The sequence below is a fragment of the Scophthalmus maximus genome, chromosome 4 (genome assembly GCF_022379125.1).
Source record: "Scophthalmus maximus strain ysfricsl-2021 chromosome 4, ASM2237912v1, whole genome shotgun sequence".
NCBI lineage: Eukaryota > Metazoa > Chordata > Actinopteri > Pleuronectiformes > Scophthalmidae > Scophthalmus > Scophthalmus maximus.
This window is the reverse complement of record NC_061518.1, coordinates 13,922,524-13,948,274: the sequence shown is the minus strand read 5'-3', so window position 1 is coordinate 13,948,274 and position 25,751 is coordinate 13,922,524. Positions and strand designations below refer to the sequence as shown.

The 25,751-nt window shown below is 40.7% G+C and overlaps 1 protein-coding gene across 4 annotated transcripts; it reads right to left on the bottom strand.

The window, feature by feature from the left end:
- Nucleotides 1–9,764: 9,764 nt before the first annotated feature.
- On the bottom strand, nt 9,765–25,319 carry fes (FES proto-oncogene, tyrosine kinase). Of its 4 annotated transcripts, none has more exons than XM_035628284.2 (19): nt 25,185–25,319; nt 24,053–24,406; nt 23,054–23,227; nt 22,135–22,231; nt 21,929–21,998; nt 21,131–21,268; nt 20,909–21,028; nt 20,633–20,755; nt 18,266–18,461; nt 17,568–17,645; nt 16,508–16,717; nt 15,910–16,032; nt 15,472–15,525; nt 14,577–14,695; nt 14,358–14,452; nt 14,111–14,234; nt 11,688–11,845; nt 11,429–11,551; nt 9,765–11,231 (listed from the first exon to the last, which is right to left on the bottom strand). In XM_035628284.2, the coding sequence occupies exons 2-19, from the start codon at nt 24,275–24,277 to the stop codon at nt 11,089–11,091; spliced, it is 2,370 nt and encodes a 789-aa protein (XP_035484177.2). In that variant the 5' UTR covers nt 24,278–24,406; nt 25,185–25,319; the 3' UTR covers nt 9,765–11,088. The 4 variants fall into 4 exon arrangements, with proteins under 4 accessions (XP_035484177.2, XP_035484173.2, XP_035484176.2 ...); XM_035628280.2 differs by having other exon boundaries at nt 21,815–21,998; nt 25,185–25,318; XM_035628283.2 differs by lacking the exon at nt 17,568–17,645 and having other exon boundaries at nt 21,815–21,998; nt 25,185–25,318.
- Between the last annotated feature and the right edge of the window lie 432 nt (nt 25,320–25,751).

Below are 25,751 nucleotides of genomic sequence, written 5' to 3'. Positions count from 1 at the left end.
CATTCAACACTGAATATATGTGCTTATAACTTTGATTATTTTTTTCCCCCATAACAAGTCTGGCAACTTATTTTTGTATTATAACCTTTAACAAATGAATGTTCATATTCATATTTCAACTGAAACCACAGTTTCATATTGCTGATAACTACTGGGGTGCCTTGCTTGAAGGCTTTTTACGGTGGGGACTGCGGTGCTCAGTTCTGTTCCATGTGGGGACCTCACTTATGCACTAGAATAGAATAGAAATAGAGGGTGTCAGTGACAGACAGAAAATTTAAATGACCAATGTTGCAATATGAACAAATTTGAATGAAATTGTGTTATTTTGTCAGTTTTATTGAGATAAAAGTTCACCTAGTCAGTCTCCCTAAGAACAAACACTGTCCACGTGCATCACATGCTCAGTCCTCATTCGTGTCGTCCACCTACAGATCCTGTGCACGTTGTGTTCTGGTTATGTTTTTGAGTCTCGATGATTATCTCACGCGTAAGGATCCATCATATGTTGTGTTTGGTGACATTCTAATACAGAGAACATTCCAGATGTTATCTGTTTTCCTCGACTTCTTCAACTCATTACGTAACACTGATTCTCCTCTTTTGTAACATTACAGGGTTAACTCAAGAGTCAAATTCTTTATACAACCCAGCTTTAATAGATACGTAATTTGTAATTGTGGTGTTTGATGTATTTATACATATATTAATTGAGAGTATCACATGCAGTGTATCCCTGGGCCTTAGGGGATACAAACATTTTCATTTTTTAAATTCATTTACAGTTTTTCTCAATCAATTTGGCACATTAAGTGAAATAAACTTACAATTGTCAAAACTCTAAGTACAATTCTCACACCACGTGGTACATCCAGCACACCACTCTATGTGACCTGCAAAAGGTGATTACTCAATCAAAAGAATTAACTCATTTTTCAAATGTAAATAAATCCATCAATGAATAAATCGTTGTCATCTAAACAAAATGTTCCTTTATCATTGCTTAGACCATGACAGTCAAAATGCAAAGACATCTTGTCAAATGACAGTGTACTCTGAGAGTGTGATTGTTACCCACTGTAATATTGTCCAATTGCTAACATTGTATATTTAGGCAGCTGAATAGTATTGATGTCAGCCATGGCACATACTATACTTTCAACGAAAAATGTATTTCTCACATACCAGCGAACCACAAATACAAAAAGAAAGCTTGTACAGAAAAAAGGATATACATCAGCAAAATTATCAGGAGCTACTGTACAATATGTGCAAGAAAAAAGAAAATATGCTGAAAATGTATCGACCTCATTGGACATCCAATCTCTCCTCTCTGTCTGGCCACAACGTTTCATCAACGTTTCATCGACATCGCACCTGATATCCTCCCGTGTAAAGCGGGCATGACGCAGCCACCCCCTACAACAATCTGCTGTGATATCCTAACAACCAGCATCCTTTGCACAAAATTGCAGTAAGGACATATACCTTCCATCTCCGTGCAAATCATTGCATTCCCTCACTGTATTTGAACGATGGAAACTTACGTTGTCTCAAACTATAACATATGTACCACATTACTATTATGTATCTAAAATGTGTGACAGCTTATTGTCACTGTTGGTTGCTCTATTTAGCATGTAGGGATTTACACAATGAATATGTGTATAATTGCATTTGAGAATAATACGATTCAATAGCAATGAATGCAAACTATTTTGATCTGCAAGGCTTACTCACTGCATTTTGTGCCAAAGCAAATATAAATGACTATACTGTAGGCATGTGAACAACTGACCTAATGTTCATATAAATAGTCATATTTTTTGACAAAGTCATTCGACGATGTGCCAAAGTGATTGAGAAAAACGGTATTATCCCCAGTTGACACTGGGTTTTGCAGATTTGAAAAAAACATTTGGGGAAAATCGTTGGTATTCTTTTGTGGTTTGAGGGCAGCCTGAGTCATTGCATTGTCTTTCCAAAAGAATGTCCACTGTGTTAGGCTGTACTAACCCTTGTTGGGTGAATTAGCTAAGCAGTAATCACATTTAAATAATAGGCCTAAACTACCTCACCTGAGAAAAAAAAAGGAAGAACCAACTCAAATCAATGCACTTGTTTCTTCGTTTGGTTCAAATCCATGATTGAAACAGGAAGCGTTGTTGAGATTCTAGACTCATTTTTATATGAGAAGCATGTACAAGAAACATATACAGTTCTAAGCATTCACACAGAAAACTCACATACAAAGACTACGTTTGTTTTCACATTTAGAAAGTGGAATTACAAATACTTTGTAATTCGATTTGTGGGGAGCGTAATACCCGAAGATAACTAAAAGCAAGTACTTCTAATCTCAGTTTGAACTAATATTAAAATACCCTGTGGCGTGTATTTGTATATGACACCAGAGAGCAGAGGTCATGAGGCAGTTTAAATTGGTTAAGCAGGATTATCCCACCTATTCATGCGAAATACGTGAGGTCAGTGAGGAATTTATCACCTGTGACAAACAAGTATATCAAAATATCATCACAACCAGAGGCCATCTTGCAATGGGATCACACTAGCCATTACACCCATCAACATGATGACGTTCCAACCCGTAGTACTCTGTACTGTGGCCATTGTTACATAATTACATGACAACCCAGTAGTATTACTGAGAACCCAGTGACAGACAGACAACTCCCAAAGTTGTCAAAACTCAAAGGACGTTCCCATGTTGCAGATAACTGGAGATCAGACGTTTCCCATGCTCAATAAAATGAGATCTAACTGAACAAGTACCATAGACACAAGTCTTATAAATACCCAACTAAAGGAGTGGATCCCAAAGCTCTGACTTGGGATCCCTTAAAACATAGATCTGACCAGTTTACTCAAAGACTGAATCATTTCAATGTTAAAGCTTATGATACACTGATTTCTCAGAATAGGCAGCAGGTAGGCATAGATAGGACGATATATGTTCTCCAATCACAACAATACATATTTGAATAAATACACCAGCATAAATCGATGCTGCAGAAAACAAGAAATGATCAGACTCTTTGCACAATAGATACTAAGAATATACAAATCACTTAATGAGGGCATTTACACAATAGTTGCCAGGACTACTACTTGTAATATTTTCCGCCTTGTAGCGGTTAAACATGTGACAGAAGGACCGCATGGAGGTTTCAGATCTTATCCGTGCCAGGCATCTCAGCAATGTTCCCTGTCACATGCTATGCTCTGCCTTGGGCCCTGGAATGACGACCTTAGAGATATTATGAGCTGCTGTCACTCCACATGTGAATGAGACACAGATCAGTGCACTGCACCTATTCAAACACACTTCAATCGTCTTGAAAAACACTGCAACTGTATTCCCGTCCCACCTGCCACATGGCGTCACTTACACTTCAAGTACAGACAGAAAAAAAATTAAATAAAAATGAAACTGTTCACATATTGCTCGCACGTTATGTGCACAAATGAGTCATCACTTTTTCACCAATAGGTGATTTATTGCTTGAATCAGTGTCTGTTTGGAAAACAACGTAAATCAAGAGAGGTAATTGCTTCATTTTCACATGAGTGAGAGTATGTTTACTTTGTTCTATTGTGAACTATGTGAAAGACGCTTGAAAGGGCCAGCGTGTGAAATGGATCTTTACAGAGGTGCTTCTTAAATTGTTTACTTTGTGTTGAGTCAGAGAAGTTGCATGTTAATTAAGTGGTTTGTACTATGATTTAAGTCAGGTATACCAAGGTGAGGAGAGTGACTAACCGAAGAAGTATTTCTTGGAACTCTGCAGGTACAGTACAAAACAGTGCACATGGGCAGATGCCACGGAGATAGGAGGAGCGTCAGTCAGGCGGCTTCTCCTGGTGACAGAGAACCAACGCACTCTCCTGACGACGATCTGACACTCAGATAACCCCTCAGTCACAGCGTTATGATCTGCAGAGGAGACAGAAATGTTATTTTGTCAGACGGTATCTTTGTCCCTCACATGGTTCATCATGCCACTCAAAGTTCATGCACATGCATCCAGAGGTGTGCCTCAGTGTCATGTGCCACAGAGGTGACTGAGCACTACACCCTTCTGTGACATGTTTGTATTGTAGCTTGCTGTCTGTTTGTTTTGTATATTCGTGAAATGAATTCTTGAAACCAAGTTTATAATTGCTTTACTGTTACAGATTATGAATTATTATTATTTTTAAATCATTTTAAGTTCAGGAGTTCACAGTAGCCCAACTGTTACAGATTATGAATTATTATTATTTTTAAATCATTTTAAGTTCAGGAGTTCACAGTAGCTTGTACTTAGAAGCACAGAAGTATTCATTTATTTAGTTGCACATTGAAAAAAAAAATTCTTGATTACAGTAAGTTGCAACTTTTCCTACAATAATGAAGCAACCAGGATTCTTAACTGAGATTCTTTGGAGAGTTTGACCTTTTTATCATTAACATTATTTCCATGTTAAGCATATGTTATTCCACGTCGTATTAATCTGACAATTACACAATATGTGCATTCTTTATCAGTTCATCAATACTCTCCACTGATCCAGTGGTCAGTGGAGAGTCCAGGTTTTTTTCTGATTGCTAACATGCATTGGTCCAAACTGAAGTCCCATTGTCAGAACTCCTCACACATTCAGTGAAACAGAAGTCTACGTGGACCAAACTGTAAATCATTTTCCATTGCTTTCACACAAAATTAATTCAATGACCACATATTCCAAAATCCATGAACTCTTTGTCTCATTCATACTTTGCCAACTGCAAAACACTATATATTGGCAGAACATTTTTCAAACGTTAACACAGTGTTTTCAAAACTGTGTGTTTTTAATTTTGTTACCAAACGGACAAAGGGTTATGGCTTCAGAGGGATTTTGTCTGGAAACATGGATATTGGAAGGTTGGTTCGGAAAAGAAGAGTGTCAGAGAGATCATAGCAGAACATCTGCCTCCACACGCAGGAGAGAGGGAGAACCCTCACAGTAATGTACACTATGAGAAATTATACAATACATGTTGTTGTTGTTTTTGGTAATCATTATACCAGCCGGAGAAGTTTTCTATTTTAATTTCGTTTCAGCCTTTTATTTGTAAACAACAAACTAACTGTATGCAGGGATAAAGATAAAAAGGATGATGAAGCAGTTATGATTCATATTTGCTCCATTTATTATCATTATAATTATTCTCTGTCATGCTTTAGACCGTTTGCACTACCTCAACGTATATGTAAAGTCCCCAAAATGTGCAGACTTGAAATGAATCTTGTGCATGGGCGTGGCAAAATGCTTCGATAGCGCCACCTACAAATTTGCTAAAATTGAGCCCCTCGTTCTTCTTACATTTACTTTAGTACATTAAATTAAGTAAAATGTGTTTATCTTTTTCTATTATGTAATACGAAAAATTATTAAACTTCAAAGATAAAAGTTCATGATTTATGTGATGCTCCCTGTTGTAAGTGTTTATGTAGTGGGTATGTTGTGACTGACAGTGATTGCTTTCTGAGTGAGAATTGTATCATCATTAATACCTCTAACCTAATACTGATCACACTTTTCCATTATAAAGAACATTATGTTGTACACATGAAATCTAACGATGCTCTGCAGGGATCTGTTGAGGCCATAGACTGGAGTGTACTATTCGAGTCCCATTGAGATGACATTAACTCTATGATAGATTACATACGGAGGACCAGGTAAAATTCGGTGTGGACAGCACCATCCCGACCGGGACAGTACAACATTTACCTAACAACAGGCCCTTGATCAACAGTGGCCTGAATGACCTGTTGAACAGGAAGAACGGGAGGCACAGGGACCTTAAAGTGTGGTCAAGGGAGAGCAGAGATGATCACAGGAGGAAGATAGGCAATAAGTTCGAGTATCACAATTAGGAGGATGTGTGAACCGGTATGAAGAAGATTACTGCTTTTGAACATATACAGCACAGGGTTTTCTTTTTCTTGTTGTTTTATTATCTATTTTTGTAACCTATCAATTATATGAACATCTATTTACGAGATCTCCTGCATTTGGACATTCTGACTTTTTACCAGAATAACCTAAGCACCATTTGCATTGTAGTGAATACTGTGCATTGTAAGGAAACATCTTTTGTTTTATACCTGACCAATTAAGAGAGAGTCAGCTGAACCCGACTGAACTGAAAGTTGAAAAAGTTTTTTGGGTGCAGCGAGGTATTGTACTGCACTCGTTGGTCAATATCCACATTGAACAACCTGCTCCACTGGTGCAGTGGTTTCAATTACAAATGAGTGAGCAGTCATTTATGGGAACAAAAAGATAATAAAACACACGAGAGTCATTCATTCAGTAGAAGGGTATTGAGTGACGGGTGCCACACCTTCCTCGTAACAGGTGTTTGCACCTACATTAAGGCCCTACTGGGTGTGTCTTCGACCTATTCCACACGAGTAGGTTGGGAAGCCACTTCTGCACCAACAGATCCATTTGTTTAAGAAATGCTTGGCGATCAGTCCATTTAGCATTTTGTTTTTGTCTTAAAGAATGTTCTGTTTGCAGTCCCAAAGAAACCTTCATTGAGGAAGCTCTGACGGACGATACAGAAGTTCAGAAACAGCGCTGCCGTGTTTACCTTCTTGATCAGCTGATGTCGCTCTCCAACCACACACTGCTCAGAGCGAGGCCCCAAATACCCAACGTGTAAACCCTTTCATCCTTCTGTCATTTTGGGAAAAGCGAGGCCCCTGCCTGAGGGGGGTAGAGGGAGCCTAGTAAAGTTCCCAACAGCTCTAGGTCCAGATGGACTGCTGGAGTCAGGAGAAGGTTCTGGTGCTGTGGATAACATTGAGCCGGGTTCTGGTGCTAAAGAAGTCGCCTCACTCTGCCCTCAATGACTTCACAATAGTTGTCCTCACATCCCACATAATGAAAGTCCAAGGGAGGCTGTTGCTGGCCCACTTTAGACCCACAGCCGTTTGCCCAGGGCCTTTAGATTGGAGATCTCCTATTTGCTTCAATGAGCTCTTTCTCACAAAGCAGGCCGCACTGTGAGGTTCATGTTCTGTGGTTTGTTGTGTGCCTTGAACACAATGCATATCCGTCCTGCCGAGAGACTATATGCTTGTAATACAAGGTAAATTACAAGTCGATGCTCAGTACAAGGCTGAGTCCTGTCAAAGCAGACATTTTCAGGTGACTCTGTGGGGTTCATTGATGGATTGATTTGTGGATCGCTTTGTGGCATGGTGTGGGAACATCCGTCTGCTCTTGAATGACTGCGAAAATGACAAACTGTTGCATATCATTGAGGACATCTCATATCCCCTCAACCATCACTGCCAGCTGCCATAACTGTGTACAATAATTATCTGCAGTGTATAGGGAGAGAGAACTCATCAATGTCCATCTATCTATCTGTCTTTCTGTCCCTCTGTTTGTCCTTCTGTCTGTCTGTCTGTCTGTCTGTCCGTCCGTCCGTCCGTCCGTCCGTCTGTCTGTCTGTCCGTCTGTCTGTCGCTTTGTCTGTCTGTCTGTCTCTCTATCTGTCTGTCTGTCTGTCTCTCTATTTGTCTGTCTGTCTGTCCGTCTGTCTGTCTCTCTATCTGTCTGTCTGTCTGCCTGTCTGTCTCTCTATCTGTCTGTCTGTCTGCCTGTCTGTCTGTCACAGAGCAGCTCCTCTGAATTGAGAATTTAATGTTTTCATTCTCGCTGGGATTAAACTCAATTTCCTTATCGCTGAAATTTGGAAAGGATTGCCTGTGATAATGATTTTAATCTATATTAAATAAGGCTAAACGGGCAGAACATGCTTTTACACAACAATAATCTTTTAAGTACAGTAAAACCCTGACACTGAGCCAAGGATGTCCAGGGCCAGGGAGCAGCATCCTGAGCATTGTTTGCAGAGAGCTGTCTAATGACTCGAAGTAACCTCACAATGACATTACGCAACCATCGTGAAGTGGCATGTCAATGTCACTCAGCAATGTCACTTGCCGTGTCTCAACACAAGTCTGGGATCCACGCTGAAGTGCATACAATTTGATCATTTTCTGTTCTTGGGGTCAAGATATTGCAGTGTTGTTGTATTTTCCATCCATTCCTAATCCCCTTCCAGATTTTACTTTTGTTGATTTCCACAGCAACAGCAGGTAAGAGCTGTAGGCAGGACAGTTTTGTCGACAGCAGGGCTTTAAACAATTTTCAAGTTCACTAAAATGTGTTAATATTAGACAAACAGCTAAAAAATATTGTTCTTTGAGTTAACATCAACAAAATTGCGCTGACTAAACTCAAACAACAGGCGGATGGATGTTTTGGGGGTTGGATTAGGACCTGCACTGTAGAATTTTAATTTTCAAGTTCATCAAGGAGCACAGTCACAATATGTGATCAAAGTTTCTGCCTAATGAGAAATACATTGACAGCACAAATGCATACATGTACAATTGGAATGGTTATAATAATAATAATAATAATAATAATAATAATAATAATAAATGTACACATTGTCCTAATAAATATTTCCACACGAGGTAACAAACAAATAATAAAACAAAACAACATTGAAATTAATAGCGACACACAAAATAAATATATTATGCTCATTGGGTCTCTCAGTCTCATTTTACAGTGGCATTACCAATGTATTATTATTCATTAATTATCATTATTTTATTGGCCCGGATCTCTCTTACAATTGACAAATTTAAAAAATGTCATAATTTTGTCAATCAAAAAACTTTTTACTCCTAACATTTTAACAAGGTAGGACACAAATATTTATGACTGCATGCAGCCCACGTGTGGCCTCTCTCAGTTTGCAGTTATAGTTTGCTATTTGTTTTAAATGGTGACAAATGGATTAAGTAAATCATTTTTCTAATTAGCCAGCATTTGTCCCCCCCCCCATTTTCACCACAGGGTTTGGTCCCAACCCAATTTTTGTCCATCACATAACTGAGTGTAATAGACTCCAACAGAACAGGTCGGCCTGCATTCTTAAATGCAAAGTGTTTGTCAGTAATGTCCCGACCTCGAGTCATCACATGAGCCTGTGGTTGAGGATTTTGCACCATGATGTGCAGATATACCAAAAGAATTTTATGCAACAAATGTCTCATGTGAAATGAGTGGTCTCAACTCTTCTACATTTTCATCACACCACATTGAGTTTTTCCTCATTTTTTAACCATACACCATTTATTCAATTCTGGATTGCTTGCATGGTACTAGCACTTTCAATATCTTTAAATGTTTCATTGTGTTTTATTACCGCCGCCAAGGAGGTTATGTTTTCACCTCTGTCCGTTTGTTTGTTGGTCAGTTTGTTTGTTTGTTTGTTTGTCAGCAGAATTACGCTAAACAGATTTCAACTTGGTGGAGGGATGAGACGTGCCAAAAAAGAATCCATTACATTTTGGAAACGAACCAGGATTTTTTTTAACGTTGCGCTTTTTCTTTTTCTTTTTTTACATTTTCAATAATTTCCCTGGGAATAGCAAATGGATCTTGATGAATGAGTGAAAAGTGTATGGCAATTTGTTGGAGCTTGACAGAATGTAAAGGGAGTGTTGGGCCATTCTGGCTTGGTGTATGTGTCACGTTTTTGTGTATTAAAAGGCCCATTGTGTGCTGCAAAATGAAGTTCCTGTTGCGATAAAGATCTAAACTTAACTGATTTCTTTGCCCAAACTAACTATTCCTGTAAACGAAAGGTAAAGGACAAGGCTGTAGATGACAGAAAGCTGCCTCCTTAAATTTACTGCAACATATGCCAGGCTTACATTATTGTTTTTTATTCCTCCACATGGAAACATTTTAAGCATTTAAAGCATTTTAAGTTTAAACTACCCTCAAGACCATTTTTAAAAAGGTTTATGGCTTTGACACACAAACACAGACTTGATGTGACTGAAGGGTTGAATGAAGGAAGCTTAGTGGCGAAGTACCCTCAGGCCCTTACCTATACCATACTCAACAAACATCATATGATGGGGAATAATTCTCTGATGAATAAAAGGGCTATAGCCCTATTCTTTGCAGACGTATCTTGGAAAATGTGAGATATTTCAGGAGCATATTTTTGTTGACCTTGACCTTGAGCTCCTAAAGTTAATCATCTTAAGAAGTAATATTGTCACAAAGATTGTAGAAAATATGTCCTTGCATTGTTGAGTTTGTACACACACAAAGACGGAGGAGAAAAAAAACCTGCTTGTGCGGCTATGACAACACACTGTCAGAAGAGTTGATGATAAATGAAAAATTTGATTTCTGTCATTTATTCATTGAACCTGTTTCTATTATTCTTTGTCGCATTTAACTCTTATCAATACACCAGCATTTCTGGCTCTCCTAAGTTTAAAACATTTTTATTTTAATTTACGACGTGTCCCCATAGGTGCTTTATGCACAAATTGAAAATACAACTATACTGTCAAAAATGACTGGGGTTTCATCAGTCGAATTACCCGTCTCAGTCTCTGCTGTGCTTTGAACTCGGAGCGCACACCATCGCTGAGACCCAACAGTCCCCTTAAATTGAATCAAGCCCTATCAAATTGCACACACTCATAGATACCAGTCCCCTTAAATATACCTGGGTTTTTTTCCATCAAGATCCATGCACTATTGCCTGGGAAATTAGTGAAAATGTCAACAACAACAACAACAACAAGAAAAGTTAAATAAAGTATTAAAAAAATTCCTGGATCCGCCAAATTTGAATGGGTCATTTCTTGGACCATGTCCCATCCTTCCAATAATAATCCTTCTGACAATCAAACAAACAAATGGACAGATGCTAAAATATAACCTCCTTGGCGGAGGTAATCATGAAAGTGCCCTACACACCATACACAGTTGGCCCACTAGACTGTGTCGACTAAAACTAAAAACTAACATCTTGTCTGAATGTGTTGGCAGCCTCTCCTGAAGAGGTTGTGTCAGTTCAACACATCAATGTGGTGTCTCTGAGACAGACATTGGTTTCAACACCTTCGTGATGGAAAAAACAAGAACCGATGAACCTGAGAACAACTACAAAAAAAAAATCATTGCAAACTTTCATTATGTCATTTTGTTGCGTATGGCAGTGAGCTCCGCGTGAAGCTTCTTGAAGGCCGGTCTGTTTTTGGCATCGTACTGCCAGCAGCTGCTCATAAGCCTGGAGATCTCCACGGGGCAGCTGCGGGGAGCCGGCATGCGGTACCCTGAAACACAGCACACACGGTCAGAACAGGTATCGAGACAGTATAAGCACACTGCACACATTTTGTGGAACAAAGAATTCAGAAAAGGCCTCACAGTGCCAGAGAGAGATAACGAGGGGAGCGGAAATTTCTCTTCGTGGCATCTGAACACACACACGTTGACATCTTATGTCTGAGTGATGGATATGAGCCTTCACCTCTCTCCACTTCGTCCCGTGTCTGTTGGTTGGTCATGGTCGTGTAGGGCGTCATTCCCATGGAGAAAGCCTCCCACAGCAGGACCCCGAAGCTCCAGACATCGCTCTCTGTGGTGTAACGACCTGAAATCACCAGCAGGTGGCGGCAGTGGCAAAGGCACAGACAGGTCTTTGTCAGGTTTTCATTGTCCATTTGGCAGACAGAGAGAGGAGACGTGCGTCTGACTGTGAGTGCAGGGCAGAGGGAGCTGTGTTGTACCGTAGTTCAGGGCTTCGGGAGCCGTCCATTTGACAGGGATCTGTCTGAGGCCGCCCTCAGCAGAGTAGACGCCATCATCTTGCTGACGGGACATCCCAAAGTCACTGATCTTCACCACATTGTGCTCTGCAACCAGACAGTTTCTTGCTGCCAGGTCCCTTAAAAGAAGACAAGAGGGAGAAAGATGTATGAGGGATTTTTTTTGGGAAGCAGATGAAAAATGGTGAAAGGGACAAAAACAACCCCATCATGTTCTGTTTCACGAGAAACAGCAATAGAACGCAGTACTAGAAGGAGAGAGAGAGAGAGCAGGCCTTCTTGCATGAGAGACACTTTGGCATGCAGCGCTACTGGCTGAGCAGCTCCCAGCAGCCTGCTCGGATCTGACCCTGCTGGGCAAATCTTACAACGCTGCCGTAATGAGCTGGATGTCACAACCTCGTGTCTCGTCCTCTGGAGCATCAACAACATCCGGCACTGATGCCTCACCCGAGGCTGCAGGGGAGTCGTGACATACCTTTCACTTCCAAAACTCCATGGGCGCATTACCACAAAGGTCATGCGAAAAAAAAACAAATCCCACTTATATGTTGCATTTACAGTATTTCCAGAATAAAGAAGCTGAGCAGTTCCATGTATTTCACTGTATATTAGGATGCCAGCTTTTTCTAATCCGTCTGACATGACGTGCTTTGTTAGTCGGCTACTTTTTTGATCTTTATGACGGAGGCCACAGTCTTTTGATGTGGTGTCAATTTGAAAAAGGAAGTCATCACGCTCAGTTCTGCATGCTTGCTTTGGCTCTCTGTCTCTCTTTAATCAGATTTTAAAACTGTATTACCAGTGTACCAGATATTAAATGGTTATCACCTACACAATAAGTTGACAGTCTCTCCTTTTAAATTGCCTTTGGCAGTCAAGCACTGCCGTGTTACATGTAACCACGAGTTAGAACAAAGAACTTGTGTTCCACGAGTTATAATGGGGGAAAAAACTGTGAAATAATTTGTCCATTGATATCTGAAATGCAATTTATTTGAGTCTCCTCTCAATAGGTTGTTTTGTATTTTAACATTTGCAGCTTTGCTTATTTCATTATTTTGACTTTCCACTCTGATTTATTGAATTTCAAAGTGCTTCTTTCAGTGAACTTTCAGCGTATTCATGAATGAATGTTGCAATGCAAATAAATGACTCATTAAACAAACAGATAATCATGAAATGAATATGGTTGCCCTTGCATTCGAACAAGAGTCATATTACAATCTTAGCTGTGGCGTGAGCTCCAACTGAAGTCAGGACAGTTGTCAGCACCAATCGGCTTCTCTAGACTCCACCTCAACGCCACATGCTAGTTACTTATGTGGTCATTAGCAAAAGTCTCTAAAAATACTGTTTATTTGGGGGAACTTCCATTTTGATGAGTCTGCACTTAATCCGAACTGCTTTGGAAAAAAACCTTGTGTATTCAGAATGAATGTAAGGTCGTGTGATGCAGTCATACTTGTTCTGTCTTTTCCGTTAAAGTGAAAGACCCTGCAGGTTTCGAGCTTCAGCTTCGAGGACACAACGGTTAATCAAATATTTGAGGAAACTCTTTATCCCTCAATTTCAATAGACAATTTAACTGCTACCTCTTCATATGTGGAAGTGCTGCTGGGAAAGTACACTTTGGTCAGCAGTTATGTGAAATGGATTTTGGGGATGGATGTGTCGTAAGGGCTTAGAGATATATCTGCCTGCAGCTTGCACCACACTTGGTCCTGTTGAAACAACATTGTACTGAATGTAAAATGAATTTTGTTCTGATATGCAGCCAATTCAGTTTCACCTGATAAATAATTTGACTAACACACTGCACAGCTTTTAGTGTTTGCTGTGCTTTAAATCCATGGAGGCTCACTCAGTTTTGGGGAAATCAAAACACAAAGAACACTGTCATTTGTTTTGGTGTGTATGTATCTTTGTTATGTCATATACAGCATTTGACAGATGGTATTCCAGTGCTGTTGTACAGTAAGTGTTTTTCCTTGTTGTGACATAATTGCGCTAAAACAAAATGAGTCATAGTTTCATACATGCACGAGCTTAGAGTCATGTTCCTTAGCTGCTTGGCTACTGGCTTCTACTTTACTGTACTGTTAGAATCAAAATTGCTTTTGAGTATCACCAGTAAAAATACTTATGTTGCTCATTTCAGAACAATATCAGAATTATTAGAATATCTGTCACTTTGATGTACATACCACTTTTTTGTTGGTATATGTATTTACATACAGTAAATTCCACCACTGACCAAATGTATGAGAAAACAAACCACCAATTAGATAAAACCGCGATCTTACCTGTTCCTAAATCAATGATTAAACAGAGCACTGTAAACTTTACAAAGGGGCAAAACAAACATGGACTGACTGACCAACCTGTGGATACACTTCTTGCTCTCCAGATACTCCATCCCAGCTGCTACATTTTCTGTCATCTTGACCAACATCTTAGGATTCATATTGTGACTCTCATGCCGCAAGAAGGAGAGAAAATCACCACCTTATGAAATGTACACACACACACACACACACACACACATAGTGATGATGGAGTGGGGAGCAATAATGGGGCAATTAATCTTGAAGCTGTTACAAATGTTCCGTCCAACAGGATCATATTTACCTTGAATAAGCTCCATGACGATGTAGATGGGCTGTTTCTGTGTACACACTCCGATCAGCTTCACAATATTAGGATGGTCGTACTGTTTCAGGATCCTGGACAGGGGCACATAGAGGTAGGTGTGTGTGTGTGTGTGCACGTGTGCACGTGTGTGTCTCTGCACGCGTGTGTCTGTGTGTGTGTGTGTGTGTGTGTGTGTGTGTGTGTGTGTGTACTAACCTGGCCTCCATCAGGAACTTACTCTTGTGCTCTGGGGCCAGATTCTCTTTACAGGTCTTCACAGCGACGTCAGCGTTATCAGAGCGTAAACAACCACTGTACACTTCTCCAAAGTTCCCCTGTGTCGAACCAACAACAACAGGACCAGTTACAGTTTATTATTTTTTAACTTTTAACCTCTTTCTCACCAGAGTATGCTTCTGATCCAGCACCAATTAAGTCAAGATAGGACAGTTCCACACACTCAAAAGTGAGCATTATCCTTGTTGACATGTAACCCTCCATGCTCGATTTTGTGACTGCTGATGAAATGGGAAATAAACACCACCACTACTGGTTGCTGTAGTTGTTCCTCCTGTCCTTGCTGACCGTAAAAATATAAAAATGTAAGTGCTTGGGGAAGCCATCTACTGTACAGTACATCCTCTGTTGAAAAATGCTGAAGTTCAGATGTAGATAATATGAAACTCCAGCTGTTTGAATTACACAAACCAAGTTTGTATCTTGCACAATTTCAGCCTTGTTTAGTAACAAGTAAAAATCCATCTCTGAACAACAGAAGTATATAGTAACAAAAAGTGGGCTGTTAAGGACCACTTTATATTTCTAATCCAAACTGCTACACTTTTGCTTTAAAAAAAGGACTTTGCATGTTGTCCCCCATCACATTGCAATCATTCTAACACAAATTCTCTCTCAAGTATGCAGAGGAGAAACCATAACAACATATTTTAAATTACTAGCTGTGACTCACTGTGCGTGTCGTCTTTGCCCTTTAGCCAAAACGTTTCATGCAAATATGTTGAAAAAAACATTTGAGATGACAAACAAGTGGACACACTGTTCATGGCCATGGAATGGCCAGTGTTTGCCAACAGAGGTCAAGCGTACCCACCCGTCCAATGAGCTGTCCCAAGATAACATCATCGTGTTCCAGGACCCACTTGTCCTAATCAGGTCAAAAAGTGAACAATAAGAAACACAAGTTGTTTCTGTTTTAAACTGTGAGACCAGCACAGAAGGACAGAAAATGACAAAGAAGAGAGGTTAAAGGAAAGATTGTCAAAGAGCAGATGTATCTTTCCATAAGTGCTTAATGTGGAAGTACATTAATCAACTGTTAGTACATTGAAATTGTGTGTTAGTTGATCTAACAAATGGATAATGGCCCTTTTAAGGAATAATGCGTGTGTGCGTGCGTGCGTGCGTGCGTGCGTGCGTGTGTGTGCGTGTGCGTGCGTGTGCGTGTGTGTGCGTGTGCGTGCGTGTGTGTGCGTGTGTGTGTGTGTGTGTGTGTGCGTGTGTGTGTGTGTGTGTTGTAGCACTACTGTACCCTCACTACAGGTTTCATCAGCACCACGCCACCCCTCTTGGTAACGTGTTGTTGTGAGGCCATCAGATGATGGATCAGCAGTGGGATGCTGTGGAAGCCTTGTCCATCCAGACGGTACAGATTCTACTGACACAAAAATAGTGAGGCATTTACAGAAGTTCACTGACGTGCAAACACATGGGCTAGAGAAAAAATAATTCATAAAAATATATTCCTAAATGGCGAAATTCTTTAAAACATCTCAACTCCACTTGAGAGGTAAAATAACACCATGCCATAACATTTACCGGTGTTCATAACTTATAGAAACAAAACGGGGAAGGAAACATTACATCCATTTTTACCATCATATTTGGCCTTAATTACTAAAACTTACACATGTATTCAATCTATGAACAACATACACTACAAGTCAAAACATTTGGGAACTCCCTAAAATGCTACAAACATAAGCAATGAACGCTTTGTTCTTAATTTGTTTTAATCTTTAATTTTCAGAAACACTGAGACATGACACAACTGGAGAAATTGAGGCCTTCAAAAACTTTTGACCTGCTGAATACAAAAAAAATCTGTCGTATTGAGGAGGGATACTTACATCTGTGTTCTGAATCAGGAAATGCTTGCAGGACCCATCCCACCACACAGAGAGCACATAACCCTGTTTCTCTTGACTCTGCCTCACCAAGAAGTCCCCATCACTCTTCAGCAGCTGCAGGACCTCCAGTCTAGGAATGGCTCCGTGGTACCAGTCCTGCTGCCCCAGAGGACGTTCCACATCCTGCGGCAGGTTGAGGACTGGAAGCACCTGGAGGCAGGAACAGGGGAAAGCAGAATCGTTAAAGCTGACATGAATAATGAAACAATAAAAAGTAATATTGGATAGTTTTAGGATGATTCTGCAGATATTATATGGCGATACTTCAAAGAAGAGTCTGTGATACTTTAAAGTCTAACTGCACCCCCCTTACTGCCTCCAGGGTACCACAGTGTATTGGGAGTTGGAGAGGGAGAAGAAGTTCACACTTCAAATAATTCAGACTTGAAGTCCAAAACATTATAGACATTAAAACATTATTTGCCCCAAATTATCTTTAACAGCATGAATGCAGTCTTTTTTTTTTGTCTCTTGCAGATTAAAAACTGAAAAAAATTCTGCACAAGGCCTGTTCATGTTGAGAGACTGTGTGCAGGCGAGTCGGCTCCCAGTGTCCTATCATCTGTCTGCAGTGATAAAACGACGACATGAACGGGAACTGGCTGCCTGAGAAGTAAACTTAGTTTTAGGTCAGGCAGAAATTTTGGAAAGTAGTAACTTGACCGACAAAGCTGACCTCAATAAGTCCCGTGGTGCCTTCAGGGGCGTGAGACACCAAAGAAAGATCATGTGCCTGCACGTTAGGCTACACTTTGAAATTCCGACACTTTCACCGAAACATGGTGGGGTGTTTGTTGTGTGGTGTGAGGTTTGAGAGTAGAAAGTTACGAGCAGGAAGGCGTTGGACTGAGGAGGGGAAGTGTCCTTCAACTGGAACAACCGTGTGCTCCTCAGCAACACATTAAGAAATACTGTAGATATTGTTCTACAGTATAATCAATTATTCTTGATCTATTATCGTTTACTGTGTGATTATAAACACTATAATTGTTTAACGTACCTCACATTTTGATTTAAACAGGCCACTCAGATTGTTAATGATCCCATCCATGAGTTTGGAAGGAGTTTGGCGGTGTTCCTCGAATAAAAAAACATACAAAGAACTTCAAGGGCAACATCATATCAATAACAGCAAAAGTGTCTTTGCAACACTCATTTTTATCTACTATTACATTGAAACTACTTATTTGGTATATTTCCAATAGCAACACATGCTTGTCGAAGCTTTACTGCCACGGTGGTGCTTTGAGATGAATGCTAAAGTCAGCACTCTCACATGCTCAATGCTAATTTTAAGGGTTAGGGTTAATTATAGGATAATTATCACTAAGGACAAATTACAGCTTGCAGAGCGACTTGTGAGAGAAATCATGTACATCTGTAGATCAAAGATAATGGTTCCTTTCGGTTTAATCTCTTGATGTGGACCAGAGCTCTGAAGTGATTAACAGTGTTAGGGACAAACAAAGTTAGGGACAATATCTAACATTAAACTTGTGTTATTTATGATTGGTAGTCAAATTAGCCTGATGAAACTGCTGTCAATAATTCCATTATTTATTCTCAAGCTTTAGGCTCTGGACTTGGATTTGAATCACAACACTCATTTCATGAGTTGTTTTCTGTGGCTTCCTGACAGAACAAATCTGATTAGGAAGTATGCCAAGGAAGGAGAACCTTCTGACAGAGAGAACATACATGGCTTGAGGTTGATGAAAGTGAAATGGTGTCTGGGTCCAGTTTGAGGGCAGAAGGAGGATCTTTGGAGCCCAGCTGGTCCAGTTTCTCTTTCAGAATGAGTCTCTGAGCCTCCAGCTTGGCTCTCGTGCCTTGAGACAGAACAACCTGCTGCCGGCACTGCTCCAGTGCATGTCTCTTGCTAAACTGGTAGACCCTGGAAAAAAAACAGAGAGCGGCTGAACATCGGAAAAAGTACATTTGTGTAGGACCAGATGAGAGTGAGCAACACAAAGGGATGAGCAAGTCGATAAAACCACACAAGTGACACAATTACATAGTGCAAACATCAATAAAAAAGCGTCTGCTTGTGCAAATACATTTGCAGATGCCTCCTATTGACTCACGAAATCAATAACAGGGCTTCTCTAACAAGAGCTTAGTCAGCCCTGGTCGAGTAAACCTGAAATGACCCAGAAGTCCTAAACCTGATCTTCAAATGAGCAGAGGCTTGAGTGTAGAGGTCCGTATAGATAGTAAACACAAGCTTCAACAGAACAGGATAAGCTGCTGCACGGCTGGGATCACCTGTTAGTGGGCACCCGCTTGACCCCTAATGACCAGCTCCGCCTCCCTCCGTGGACGTTGTATTTGCCCCATCACCTCGTAGTTCCTCTACAGCACGCACACACACACACACACACACACACACACCGCACAGTGAGCACACTGTGGTCGCAGCTCCATTATGTGCCCACTTAGTCAGTCCCCCTAAGGTAATCTGGTTAGAGCTGAAACCATTCATCAGCTGTCAGGAAATTAATCAGCAACAATATTAATAATAATCATGTGTTGCGATCATTTTTCAAGGACACATACCAGACATTCTCTTCTCCAGCTTCTGAAATGTAAGACTTTTCTGCTTTTATGTTTTATTTTCGACATTTGGTCATAAATGAAGGAACTTAAAGATGCCACCTTAGTCTCTGTGAAAATATGATGGGCCTTTTTTCATGAAAAATGGATGGTAGATTAATCGATATAATAATCAAAACTTGCTCCCCTAAATTTGCTTATGCAAGGATTTATTTAGCAGTTTAACTGTAATTCCTATACAACAATACTGCAGGACTTGCCTTCTTGATATTGTAGGTGGTTTGCTCATTGTGGGAACTGTTGGGTTTCTCTGTCATAGGGTCTCTACTTCACTATGTAAAGCGCCTTGTTATTTGACATTATACAGATACAATTGATTTGAATCTAATTTAATGACTGGGTGCCGGCTGCAGCTTCGTATCAAACATACAGACATGAGTGAGATCAGTCATTTTTCATTTAGATTTCCACCAGAAACAAAACAAGGGTATTTCCAATGATGTCTAAAACTATTGCTTTAACCTTTCAGCCAACATGGATGAGATCTATTTAAAGAGCTCAGAACAACAGAAAACATGATCTGTACTTTTGCAAACAAAGAATGATTAAATGATGGTGTTATATAATTGAAAGCTGCAGATTAGTTTCTTTGTGGTGAGACTGTTCTGTCAACTGTAAAGAACAGGCCAAATGTAACCATTTAATATGAGTAATGCTTCACCAATGCTTTTGAATTAATAACAAAGTGATGGTGAACAGGAAGCATGAAAGTGCAGTTAGTCTGGCGTTAGGTTTACAGATCCTCAGCTACGAGAGGAAAATTGAATGGCCACTTGATTTATATATTGCTTTTATGATCTGTTGACCACCCAAAGTGCTTTACAACAACACACTCATACACAACATTCACTCACTGCACCAGGGGCAGTTGGGGGTCCACTACTGATCACTGGATGACCGCTCCTCTTCCTGAGCCATGTCGCCTCACAGGTCCCACTAATCAATCAAACAGATGGTCACTGTTGATTTACAAAGAATTACTTTTAAAATCCAGGGCCAAAGTGCGGCGTAACCTCCGCTAACTAACACCACTGACTTCACAAATTTTCTTCCATCGTAACACGTGCTGTTTCCGGCTGTGTCCTCCAGGAGCTTGTTAACGGCTCGTTCACTCCCGCAGGACGGCGAACGTCGAACACCTTCAAACAGCCTCGCCAACCAAAACAAAGGAGGGGATTGGGCTCCGTAACTCTGACCATATGACTGTATTATAATTCATAAGGCTCTTACTGCCCCCATGAGACCACACTGGCTATTAGCTGCGGGCGAGCCAAGAACACGCTGAACTCTCCCGACGGGAACGGAAGCCCACAGAGGCAAACTTTGGTAGTTTGTCTTCACAGTTACCTGAGGCTGTGTGCTTTTATATTTTCTCAATATACTTTCCTCTGTAACCTCTGAATGCGGCATCAGGGGTTGATTGATTCTGGCTCATGTCTGTGTTCTGCTCACCTCTGGCCCTTTTTGACACCATCCTGCTCCGCCTCCAGCTCCAGCTCCAGCTGTTCGACAGCGGCCTGCTGGGAGGCCAGAGTCCGAGCCAGGTCCAGCAGCTCCTCTTCGACCGCAGTGAGTCTGGGAGAGGAAGCAATTGATGCAGAACAGTCACAGGAAATCAGATGCAAACACAATGAAGGAAGGCAAGGAGGAGGAAGTCGTTGAGATGTTATAAAAAAGAAGGAAATTCGTTTAGTGATCTGATTTTAGATTAAGATGTCTGTTCCTCACTTGTGCTGGATTGTCTCAAGCGTGAGGTCGTTCAGTTCAATCTCTTTGGGGTTCAGCTTCTCCGTGTCCTCCAGCAGGCTACAATCAAACTCTGCACAAGCAGGAATCTCCTTCACAGACCTACACACACACAAACACACACACACGTATACACACACACAGTTTAAGGCAACTTTGCTCTGCGTGGTGGATATCTGAGAGGAAGAGTTTGCCACTGTCTACCTGTTCTGGTGAACGAAGCTGTCGTATTCTCTGTGCGGGTCGATGGCCGTGAGAGCAGAAGCCATCTCCCTGTGGATCCGCACCACTTCATGGTGGAGGAGAGTGGAGATGTCAAAATACTCCTGCAGGATCTCCTTTCTGGTGCAGAGGTCAGGGAGGGCACATGACAACATGCGTTACACATAATGCGCAGATGTTGCCCTGTTTGTTTTCGTGGACGGTTTTCAAAGATTTAGTTCAGTTCAAACAACATTGACATTGCTCCTCTTTTCCAGAGCAGAAGATAAGAAGGACCAGATTGACTTGCTGACTTGCCCTCAGCAGCATGTTCAAGTGTCGTTATTATAAAGTTAGTGGAAAATGAATACAGCTTAATGTTGATTGGAATGCATCAGCTCAGGCATAGGCAGGTTATGACGATAATTAGAACAAACTGCTGTTAGAAGATGTATGTTGCAGTTAGAAAAATGTTGCTAGTGGAGAGGTTATAAATATTTTTAACTAATGGGCTGAAATTCACACTGTAAATAAAAGGTTCATGAGCTTTGATGCATCTCTCATTTTCTCATTTCTACAATGCACGCACACACGCACACACACACACACACGCACACACACACACACACACACACACACCAACACACACACAGTATTCATTCCACTGTGGGCTATATTTCATCTTACAGTATGAGCACCATCTCCTGCTGCAGATTCTGCAGTGCGCTGAGCAGGGCGGGCTGGATCTGACTGTAGTGGTGCTGATGGTAAACTTGAGCGGCTCGCACAGACAGGACATACTCATTATGTTGCTCGTGAAGTCTCAGCAAAGCTTTTACGTAGCGCCCTTTAGCCTTGTCTCGCTCTTTGTCTGTACATAAAAGGAAGAGGACGACACATTATGACGCATATGATGGCGATACACATAGACTCCCCACAGTGATATATATTTTTAAAAGGTGCCATCAGTGTGAAACTGAGAAGTGGGTTGTACCAGAAATTCGCACCTTTATTGGCCTCCTGGTGCTTCCTCTTAGCCTGAGCTGCATCTCTCACTGCCTGTCTATAGCTGCTCTTCAGTCTCTCCAGCTCTATTTTTGTCACCTGAAGCATCACACAGATGAAAAATATATAGCAAAGAGGATGAACGTGCTTCACAGGAGCATGTGGTTACAAAACTGCGTTGGTAAATGCTCACGCTACTGTTTGACACAGGAAGTGGACAGAGGCTACATTATGTTTCATTGCAGAGGAACAGACATGAGAGAAACACACAGCATGAGGAAATGATCTGACCTTTGTGGTGATGCAGTCTGTACTGCAAAACTTCATCTAATGGTGTCTCGGACTTACACGCATCATAAGTGTTGTGTAACCACACAGGGTTAAAATGCAAATCAACAAACTGACAAATGCGCAAGCTGCAACAAAATGTCTATCACTGAAAATGAACACATCATGTGCCTGATGTAATTGGGTGATAAGAACAATGTTCAGCAGCCGCAAGTTTTGAGATGAACCTCGTTTCACGACGGCTGTCTCTTCTACACGTCACGATGATATACTGGAGAAAACAGCAACACAAAATTCTGCTCCTTGTAAGCTGTAATGTCACATAAATAAATGCCCTCCACTAAAACCACTGTTAATTTGCACTGTTGGCTTCTAAAATGAATTTTTAAATATTTTTTAAAAATAGGAGAAAACAGAAACAGGTAGTGGTATTGACTTAAGCTCATCTTGATAATTACACTTGATTAGTATTTGTTGGTCCATGTCTAATAGTGGTTGGTAAAAGAAATGAAAAATTGCTTCATAGCAAATGAGATATGAATGGTTAATTGTGAATATATCAATTTTTTTAATGGGAAAAATAGTGTGAAGATCGTGTGTGTTTGTGCGTGTGTGTGCGTGTGTGTCACACACCTTGCTGAGCTCCTGCCTCAGTAGGTTCCACTGCTCTGCGTAGGTTTTGCGGAGCTGCTGTTTGTCTCTGATGAGCAGAGTCAGTTTGCTGATGGGTCCGTCCAGCAGATCCTCAGAGCGCTTCTTCATCACCTGACTGAGAAAGTCTGTCTGAGAGACCAGCACTCCCCATGACTGACAGACAGAGGGAAAAGGTCAGGGACACAGGGCATTTAAACATATAATGGGATATGAAAACATATTTAAACATTTAAATGAATTTGAACTATGACCTTTGGCAAAACACGAGCCCTCTCATAACTGTGTAAATTTGTAAAAATCTACTTTTATAGATTTAGATAGGACTCGTTCAAGGGACCTTGGGGCCCAGGCAAAAGGTAGTAAAGTTGCCAACCCCCCTCACCATTCCCAGACACATCATACACTTTCTGCTTTTGGCAGAAAGCTAGTGGCGTGGAGCCTCCATGCAGTCTCTTTGTCACCTCTTAGCTCGGGGCCCCAAGCAATCGCCTGCGTGGCCTTTCCCTGTTGCGACGCCCCCGTATTTTGTACATTGCACGTAAATGCAAAATGACTCCTCAGCAGTCACTTTAGAATATATGTTAGTTTTTTTCTAATTTATAACAACATTTGTTTTTGTTTTTAAACCTCTGAAAAATTAAACTAATTTGTGTTCACAGCAAAACAACATTAAAATCACAAGGTAAACTCTAATTAGGGAATTCATTCTTCCTCTAATATGACTATGCCCCGATGTGAAAAACCTAAGATACAACAATTAAATTGAAAAAAGTCCTCTTGGTTGGTTGCAAATTTATTTCACCACTTAATACCAAATTTCCCCCATATGGATCAATGATGGATTGTTTTTTAATCTAATCCTCAATCAATTCTGATAACACTGAAATGAACAGTCAGACAGTTTGCAGTCGCACGTGCAGTGGTTCTCCTCCACTGGAGAGACTGGTGATGATCAGATAGTGATGTATACGACCTCACCTTGTTGAGCTGGCTGATGTGGTCCTGTCCTGCTCCAAGCTGAGGTCGCTCCTGTTTCTCCACCATGGCAGCCATGTTGTGCAGCTGCACCGAAAACTCCCGCTCGCTCTTTGCCCGCTGACCCATCCACTTGTTCATGACCTCCATCAAGTGAAGCTCTGAGTCCAGCAGTCGCATGACTGCTGCATGTGCCTGTGGACAGCGCAGGTCCTCCCCAAATCCCATCTCTGGGTATTTAGCTCAGTCAGCAGTAAATCCTGCTGCACCTTTGTGTTCTCTCATGAGGCAGAAACAGTGTGAAGAGCCAGTAATGACCAAGAGCAGTTATCTGTGCCCATTGAAGGGTTTCACTTCCTGTGAGCATTAAAAAAAAGAAAAGAAAGTACACCGGTCCGTGTGAGACAGCACTTCCTCGTATTCATTTAAATGTGGTTATGCTCATTGCACAAATGTTGCTTTCAATTTTAGAACATATCTGAGAATGAAACCTGCCTGAGCTTGAGACGCACCTTATATGCATGTGTCATATTTATAACCACTTACGTTCATTCGTTGCAAAACAGATCAGATTATTTCGGATTGAACAGTATTTACACTGAAGTTTTAATGTGAGTACAATTTCGACATACTTGTATTTAACTTGAGTATTTCAGTTTTAAACATCACACTTCTGCTTCACTACATTTCAAAATGACTTCCTTTTTTTTTTACCACAAATTTATTTCAATGCTGTTTTACTGCTACTACTATACTGTATAGGAGTGTGAAAACATACGATCGCCTTATGAAATAAGACTCTATAGATTTAAACAAACCCATCAAAATATAGCCTGTTATAATAATTCACTTAGATAATTTATTCCGCTTTTCTTTTATACTGTAAATAAATTAAATGTAGGGCTTTTTTGTCGCTAAGTAAGAGTTAAAATTTTAAAAGCAATGTGTTTTAAACATCTTGTTATGATAATGTACAGGTGAACATCTGGTGAAGAGGTAATTTGAGAAAAAGTTTTCTCAACAGCGACCTGAGAGTCGGACGCAGACAGGTGGAGATTTACTGTTGAACCCAATATGCTACTACGCATAAAGCAGTGAAGAATGAAAAAAAAAGATATCGCCCGATGCATTTTACCTTTGAGCAACGGCCAGTGTGCTGAACCATTTCCTTGGCCATGTTCTTTTCCCCTCTAGTACAGTACACTGTCCACAGACAGTAAAAACTGCCAATGGTGTTGGTTGCATAAAAATAAGAAAGGCTTTTCATTTCCTTTTTTAACCGCAGTGTGAACCCAGTCTCACGTCATTACTTGTATTTATGACTTGGTGGGTGCTTGGTGCAACGTCTGCGTTGTAAACTCATTGGCTTAATTACACCGTACGCCATACATCATCAAATACACTCGCTATACAGGATGGAGAGAAGAATGGACAAAAATACATAAAAAACAACCAAAAAATGCAGCATTCCTCAGGGTGTCTAGACATCACAGAAGAAAACTATTCACAGTGTCTAGAAGCAGCAAGAAATGATGCTGCACTGAGGGTTTAGAGTCGGAAAATTTCAATGTTGCAGTCGACTTTACTTTCAATCCACCTTTTAACGTCTGAGCCCGAACCTGTGGTATGCGACAGAAAGGCGTCATGATATAAAAGTCCTCATAACATTTGATCAGTTTATGCAACTTACGTTTGTTTCCTG